The sequence below is a fragment of the Echinops telfairi genome, unplaced genomic scaffold, assembly GCF_000313985.2.
Source record: "Echinops telfairi isolate 266 unplaced genomic scaffold, ASM31398v2 ScPeMD7_7;HRSCAF=31, whole genome shotgun sequence".
NCBI lineage: Eukaryota > Metazoa > Chordata > Mammalia > Afrosoricida > Tenrecidae > Echinops > Echinops telfairi.
Genome location: NW_022103904.1, coordinates 16,175,428 through 16,183,891, shown reverse-complemented (window position 1 = coordinate 16,183,891; position 8,464 = coordinate 16,175,428). Strand labels below are relative to the sequence as shown.

Genomic DNA, 8,464 nt, shown 5'->3' with positions numbered 1-8,464 from the left:
ACAATAAACTGCATTGGAACAGAAGACCCAGAAATATAATCAAGCACCTATACACAACTGATTTTTTTTTTTATTATGGGCTAAATAAAAGTGGGGGAAAAGATAGTCTTTTCAATAAATAGTGCTGGAAAATTTAGATTACTACCTCCAAAAGGATGAAACAAGACCCATACCTCATACCATTTACAAAATCAAACTCAAAATTTATTAAAGACCTATCTATAAACCCTAGAACCATAATAGCCATCAATGGAAACATAAGAACAAACCTAAGGCCCCTAATAAAAACCAAAACAAACTCACTGTCATGGAGTTGATGCTGGCTTAAATTGACCTTATAGGACAGGGTGCCACTGCCCCCATGAGTTTCTGAGATTGTAAATCTTCATGAGAGTAGAAAGCCCCATATTTATCCCATGAAGTGGCTAGTGATTTTGATCTGCTGACCTTGCATCCACATTACAGAAAACAAAATAGAGTACGGGGACCATTTTAAATTATGACTTTTATGTACATCACAAGGCTTCATCAAAAGAGCAAAAGAGACACACAGATGGGGGGCGGGGAGATTGGCAGTGATAAGTCAGATAAAGGACTAATTTTAAAATTCTATAGAAACCTACAATACCTTAATAAGAAATATACAAATAACCCAGTCAAAAAACAGGCACACGTTTTCAGAAGGCTATGGGTGACAGTGGGAGCTCAAGGTACATTTGTGGGCACCACATAAGAAATAAGCCTCGGCAGACCTCTCTCTATCCATATTTGAGTGATAGGAGCAAAGTGGTTACTGAGCAGTGCATTGGAGAGATGAGCACAGGATAAACAGGGTAAACCTGACTTGAACAGATAAAACTTTGTCAGGTGACTCCCCTCTGATGCACTCTGGACCTGATCTGGCTTTCATCATTTTCTGTATTTTTGTTTGTTCTGTCTCAGAGGTCTTATGTCATTAGGGTCAACCTCTTGAAATTGCACTATTTGTCTTTCTGTTTTTTAGGTCTATGGAACCCATGGTTGTTGAACCTATAGGGACAGCAAGTAGAATCAGGGTTTCAGAGGGGGAGGGGTACAGTGGGATGGGGGGGGGTTGTAAAAGGGAGATGATGCCAAGGAGTCCAGGAAGAAAGAGAATGGTTGGAAACTGATTGTGGCAGCAATTGTACAATACTGCTTGATGTGACTGAACTGTGATGTGATAGACGTATTCACCCCCAATTAATAATAAATTAAAATAAATATTGTTAAAACGGGCACAGGACAAGCTCAGACAATTTAGTACAGATGACATCACAGCAGCCAACAATCATATGAAGAAAGGTTCATGTTCATTAGCCATAATAGAAATACAAAATTAAAACAACAATGACATACCACCTCACAGTGACACTGTTAGTAAAATTCAAAAACAAACAACAAAAGCCCCAAACAGAAAATAGTAAGTGCTGGATTGGATGTGGAGAGATTGGCATCCTCATATCTTTTCTGGTGGGCTGGCACACTAGTGCCGTCACTGTGGAAAACAGTATGTCACTTCCTTGAATGGAAATGCAAATACCTTATGATTCTGCACTCTCTTTATTTGGTATCTAGTCTGAAGAAGTAGACATATGCATATCTATGTTTATTGCACTAATTTCTATAATAGCGAAAAGTTGGAAACCACCCCAAACCCTGTCTTGAGAGGAATGGATAAACCAAATTTGGTACATACACACAATGGATCATTATGCGTCTTAAAAAACAGTGATGAGCCTAACAAACACCTCATGAGATGGAAAAATTGGAGCACACTGATGATCAACAAAGCTAGTCAACCTCATTGAGATAAAATATTTTATGACACTATTATTATAAGGGAAAAAATAAAATGGTTTTCACACCAAAGGACAAGATTGTAAAGACTACAGTGAGGACAAGCTCAGGACTTGCAGGGAGGAGGCGCTGAAAGGACAGAACGGTAAGCAAGGAGAGCGGGAGAACGGGGAAAGTTGTACACAACGAACAGAAAAGTCCCACATGTCTAGGGGGTTTCGTGAGATACTGTCACTTTTCTTATGAGATCGCCTTTGTAACTAACAAAAAATAAATGAGAGAGAGAAAGAGAGAGAGAGATCCCTGACTTAAAAACTGTCAAGATTCCTAATCCATCAGCCTAAGCACTAGTCTGGGTGGGTGTAAAAGGAGGAAAAGTAAAATTGAAGCTGATTTAAATTCTCTTATGGCACACAACCTAGTTTCAAACAAACAGAAATTAACATCTTTCATTTATTTTTCGTCGACTCATTTTTAACTTGTGCTAGTGTGTATGTTTTAAATAATTATTTTATATTTTCTTTTGGATTGAAGCTTATCTGCGTTTTATTTTGTGGCTGCTGATGGACTTTTAATTTAGTATTTTGTAGTATGACTTTCTTATGGTCAGCAGCCCAGTGCACAAGCACTATGTAAATACAGTATGGTATGACTTTGTTTACATAAATCCCAGGATAGGTCAATCTATAGTGGCATGAACTGGATTAATGGGTCCTTGGGTTATTGACAGGGGAGGCTGAGGCCCGAGAGGGAGCTGATAACAATAGATACCAGAATGAAGAAATGATCAAACCTGGATTGTGGACATGATGGCACAACACTTTTTAATATAGTTAGACTATTAAATTGTATTGCATTTGAATATATGTCAATAAAATCTTTTTTTTTTTAAAGGAATTGACATCAGAAGTCTGAATTTCAATCTGACCTTTTCCCTATTAACTGTGTGATCTTGGCCAAGACACAATACCTTTTTTTTTTTTTTTTTTTGAGATTTGTATTCCAACTAGCAAAGTGAGAAACCAATAGTAGTCCACCGGGACTAGTGGTACTGTGAGGAATTGAAGAGATGGCCTTGAAGTGCCCAGTGTTGTGTGTAATCCCATGCTTTTCCTTCCTCCTCCCTTTATTTTCCCTCCTCTCCCTTCCTTTTACTGTCCCTTCTCTTCCTCGTTATCTCCCTCTCTCCTAACACTTGATCCTGCCCTGGTCATAGGCTTCAAGCACATGAAGACAAATATAGTATAGTCCTGGCCCTTTTCATAAGCTGCTACTTCGGACATGGTTGCAGATACCTATGAGTTTTGAAAAAGTCCGATTGGGATGAGTGCTGTAACGGTGACATAAATCATGTTTTGGCCACTGCAGAGGAAGGAAGGAAAGATTATGTACGCTTAAGGGGACAGGAGTGGCTACCATGGAAGTGCCTCAGAACCCTGCTGGACGCCGACCTCCTCTACACCGTGCTCTGGACTAGCCCTGAAGCCAAACACTTACTCTCAGGCTCAGTGTGAAATGTGAATTCTTACTAGCTGTTTGATTTGATTCCTGCTTGGAAGGAGATGTGGAGATCACATGCTGGGATGAAATAGGGCAGGATAGCAGACCTATTTCCAGAGCCTTTCTTCGTTGTTTTTAAGATTCAAAAATGTTGAAGTGGTTGAGACATGTGGAGACTTGTCTAAATTCTCAAACTTGGTCCTTTGTAGAGTCATCATGAGGTCCAGGTCACCTCCCTCCCTGACCAGAGGTCTTTCCACTGCCACTTTTAGTCTGTGTCCTGGTAAAATTGAAAAAGAAGGAAGAAAGGAAGGAAGGAAAGAGGTAGGTAGAGAGGGAGGACGGGAGGGAGGGTGGGAGGAATGGGAATAAAAATCAATCATAATTATTGCATTGCCAGTAAATCGTAAATTCTTTAGATGGCTGCAAAGTCCCCTATACTTTCTGAACTTAGTTAATCAAGGCTGGATGGTTATTGTTCCTCACAAAGGATGGAAATCCTTCTGAAATTGCTTTCCTCTCTCATCTCACCTGCCCTATCACATCACTTCGGAGAGTATCTGGAAGAATAAAGTGATGTGAATACTTGGAAGCATAATGAATTCCTAAGTGTGTCATTCCTCTTGCAAGCTTGACAGGCTCATCTTCTGAGCTCTCCACTGTGAGCATAAGACTGTGACAGAGGGTTTTCTGATTAGACTAGAATTGTGATTGAGTGGGATCAATAAATGAACACCATTATTCCCTCCATATGACCCCCATCAAATGTTAACTAGAAATAGAATCTTTTGCACATACTACGATAGCTTTATGCTTATTAGTTCTATTTGGGATCAACCCATACCAATAAAATGAGAGTGATTATTGACAAGAGCAAAACAAAATACGTAAAGGTGGGAAAATAATGAGCTGGTAAATATTGCAATGTAATGGGAAAAACTGTCACCTGAACCAAGGTGTCTTGACCTCATTACAACCCACTCCACGGAGGACCCACTTACCACATTGTAATATCAACACTGACACTGTAAAGTTATCCCTTTCATTTGGGTGGCAATGTGGAATCCATGGTTCTTTATAATATAAGCATGATTTTGACAAGAAAGTCATGCATTGAGCAGATGGTGAAAAGTTGGAAGGAGGTAGATAAAGAGAACCCCCAGTTAACCTATCCCATGGGTCAAGATGGCCTATCTACTGGCTTGAAATGATAGGATGAGAGAAATGGGGTCTTTGGAAGTAGAAGAGCTCAAACCCTCTGGGGGAAAGGACAGGGGCAAGAAAATATTCTGGACACAAAAACCTTCTGTGCCCATTATTGTGTTTTCTAGAGAGAGAAGGCCGGCCACCCTCTTCTGTTCCTCTCTCTCCTTCTTGACCCTTCAGTTGGAGCTGGGGTTTCTACGTTATGAAGAGTTTTGATGAGTCAAGCACTCAGTTGCGAACCTTTTGAACCCACTGTTCACCCCTCCAGAGGAAGATGTGGCGGCTGCTTCCATAGAGACTTACATTATGGCCTGACCTTGGGAGCCCTGTGGCGCACTTCTACTCGGTCCTGGGGCTGGGGTTTTGTGCGAAAGGATGCACAGTGGCAGTGGGCGCTCCACTTTGAAGACGGTGGGGAAAAGTATCTCAATGCACCCCCCACCCTACTCACCCAGAGTAGAGGGCCTGAGCTTGTAAGTCTAGGGAAAGGTGTGTGTTTCTGCAGCTGTGTATGTGTCAGACATGAATGGAGATCTGGTGGCTCTAAAGGTTCACGTGCTCAGCTACTATGCTCAAGTTCATCCGAGCTGCCTCAGAAGATGGGCAGTGCTCCATTCCTAAAAAATGAGTCACTAACCCCGATGGAACAAATATTACTCTGACCCACACGGAATCTTCCTGGGTCCGCTCCACAACTGGATTGTAGGTTTAAGATTACATGAAGAGGGTTCACCGCACTGTGAATGGATATTTCTATCCAAGTGCCCTTTTAAGGATGCCTCTGAACACATTGGTTGGCCTTCTTCCTTCATCCAAGAAATGTAACTACGATGGACTGAGACCAAAGAGTTAAAGCAAAATAAAACAAAGCAATCTCCCCTGGCAGATCTATGCTTACCAGTTTATCAACCACACAAAGAAGCAAACAATGTTTCCATTTGTGGCAGCTGAAAGAGATGGGGAAGGAAAGGGCGAGAGAATGCCTTTTGGATGTTTCAAGTGTCTTCTTCTATCACATCTATACCCCCTGGGTTCCTGAATGCAAAGAGGAGGAAAATGCGCCCAACAGTCCGCTGAACTAACTAGGTCTCTGAATTCCAAAGTGAACGATTTCCTTTCCGTATTTCAGCAGTGGCAAAGGAAGCCTGCCACAGAGAGGAAAACCAGAGGGGGGCCAATTAGGAAGGATGGAATCAAACAAAAGAAAAAAGGGAAAGAAGGGGGCAACAAGGAAAGGTCCAGCGGTAAGTGAGAGACAAGGGAGGAGGATGGCAGCCAGGCAAGGACTCCTGCCAGCCGCTGAGCTTGGGAAGCTGCTGCTGACAGGTGGGTCCTTCAAAAGGTGTGGAAGAAAAGCCAGTGCGGTTGGCGGTCCTCTGGCTGGGTGGGTGCTAGGGAGAGGGAGGGCAGCGCCTAGTCCAGGAGGCCACACTTCCTGAGAGGCGGCAGTAGGGGCGGGGCCCCGTGGGAGCGGGCAGGACGCGGCTGCGGAAGCTGCAGCAAAAGGACACGAGAGAGCCAGGCAACCGACATGCCGACTCCCACGCAGGTCCCGGGCCCCACTAGCCCGCCAGCGGCTCTCTGGGCCACTCCTCTTTCTCTCTGAAGGGCAGAGGGGGGTAGCGGGAGTTCAGTCACCTGGTCTGGAGAGATTCAGGGCGTCCGGGCCACGCGCAGCTGCCTGCCTGCTGAGAGGAGCGTGGCGGGGGACCTGGCAGCCCTCGGGAGCTTTGTCCGGCAGACTTGGGGAAGATCCACGCCAGAAGGGAGTTTCGCCTGCGACAACTTGCTGCCAGAAGCTGGATGAAAGCGCCCACAGAGACGCCCTAGCGGGGTGCACGCGCTGGGTGGAGCGCGCAGGTGGGGCTGCGCACTCCATGGGCCAGGTCCGCACCTCCCCGCACCGCACCGCACCGCGTGGTCCCCGCCGGGGTCGGAGGATGGGCCAGGGCGGCCCTGGGCTGCGCCCTTTCTGGCCGCCTCTGAGCCTGCAGCGGTACTGGCGTCTGGCAGGCGCTCTGCTCTCATGTATGTAGACTGGGTGCATGCCCACAGGGGTGAGGGTGCATGTGGGCTGTCCGCGTCCTGCAGGGCTAGGGTGCGCTCAGGGGTATTAGCGTCAGAGGGAGTCTTCACTCCCCAAGTTTGTAAATAAGGGCGGATTCACAGAGCAGACTGAGGTCTGCTGGTCAGGGCTGGAGAGGAGCGCAGGGCAGGCAGGAGCCAAGCGCTATTGGGGGTGGGGAAGGTCTGGAGGGAACAGAGAAGTGCAGGTGGGAGCCTAGCTTTGAGATCAATTTGAGCCCAGGATGAAAAAAGGAGAGGCTAGGTTGTCCTACTCGTATGGCATCTTAGGGTCTTGCCACCCCTCTGGGGATCACAGAAATTGGGATCAGAGGGCTAGGGGAAACTAGGAGTGCAATGAATGGTAGCCAAGGTCCAGTGCAGAGCCCCAATTACCTCTTTCAAACTGTCCCCCTCATTCACTCACTCACTCACTCACTCACCCACCCACTCACTCACTCACTTACTTTCACTCCCACTCTCCTCTTTTTGGCCATGTCTTCTTCAAGGCCATGGTCCTTTCCCTGATCAAAGCAACTCTTCTGGTAAAAGTACGGGAGTGTTGTAGCTCACAGCCTTGCCCCAAGTCTTGAACAGAGGACTGGACAGAACTCTGTTGGCCAATGCAGAGCCAAATCCTCCTGGTACCTCCATAAAGCCTCTTTGGGAAGCAAGGGCCCAGGCATTCTCTTGGGCAGTAGGGGTTGGGAGAGGGCAAGGCAGGAGGCATTTGCTGCCTTACCAAAAATAAACATAAAAAAGTTGTTGAAAATGAGCCCCAGGATCCTGGGAGGAGCTTTGTATTTTTCCTTCTCTCCTTCCCCACCAAAGGCCCATTTGTCTTTCTCTAACTTCACTGCAGAATGTTCGATTTAGAAACCTTTAAGTGCTAGTGAAGTCTGAAGCTAGGGAGGGGTACTTAGGTGCTTGACTTAGGTGGCTCTTACCTGAGCCCTCCAGGGAGCATGGCCCCAGTTCTCACTGGGGAGCCGCTGCTGTCTGCATCCCACCCTCAGCCAGAGAGCCACTCATTCTTCTTGGACCTTCTAAAACAATACCAATGACCTAAGGAATTACTGTGGGCATGTGTTTTCCACGGACATGGCCTCTCTGTGTACCCATGCCGCTTTAGAACATTGGGTACTTTCCCAGGGGCAAGCCCCTGGCCCAGACGCCCAGACCTTTTACTGGAGAGCCAGAGCAGAGCCAGGCAGTGCGGGGTAGGGTGCGGGGCCGCCGCGAGCTACAGCGAGCTCAGGCCTTGGGGCTCAGTTGTGCTGCCGTTCTCTCCGCAGGGACGGCGGCTCCAGGCTGGCGGCGGCGCGTTCCCGGCTGGTGAATGCAACTCGCCCCTCCGCGGCACTCCCCGCCCGCCCGCCCGGACGTGGTCGGGGATGCCCGGTTCCTCTGCAATGGCAGTTGGCGCGCTCTCCAGCTCCCTCCTGGTCACCTGCTGCTTGATGGTGGCTCTGTGCAGTCCGAGCATCCCTCTGGAGAAGCTAGCCCAGGCGCCCGAGCTGCCCGGCCAGGAGAAGCGCGAGCACGCCTCTCGGGACAGCCCCGGGCGGGTGAGCGAGCTCGGGCGCCCCGCGAGGGAGGACGGCGGCAGTGGCCGCGACTGGAAGAGCAAGGGCGGCCGCGGGCTCGCCAGCAGGGAGGCGTGGAGTAAGCAGAAGCAGGCCTGGGCCGCCCAGGGCGGAGCGGCCAAGGCCGGGGACCTGCAGGTGCGACCCCGGGGGGACACCCCTCAGGTGGAGACTCCGGACGCCTTCGCCGCCCAGGACTCGGCGGGTCAGGAACTGGCCCCAACACTGGAGCCCCCCGAGGAGTACGCGTACCCGGACTACCGCGGGAAGGGCTGCGTGGACGAGAGCGG

At 48.0% G+C, this 8,464-nt stretch overlaps 1 protein-coding gene across 1 annotated transcript in view; it reads left to right on the top strand.

Annotated features, from left to right (window-relative positions):
• The first annotated feature begins 7,982 nt into the window (after window positions 1-7,982).
• VWC2 (von Willebrand factor C domain containing 2) overlaps window positions 7,983-8,464 on the top strand; it is a 133,862-nt gene continuing 133,380 nt past the window's right edge. The window contains exon 1 of the mRNA XM_045286289.1: window positions 7,983-8,460. Coding sequence (XP_045142224.1) covers window positions 7,983-8,460 — 478 coding nt within the window. The remainder of the gene's footprint in view (window positions 8,461-8,464) is intronic.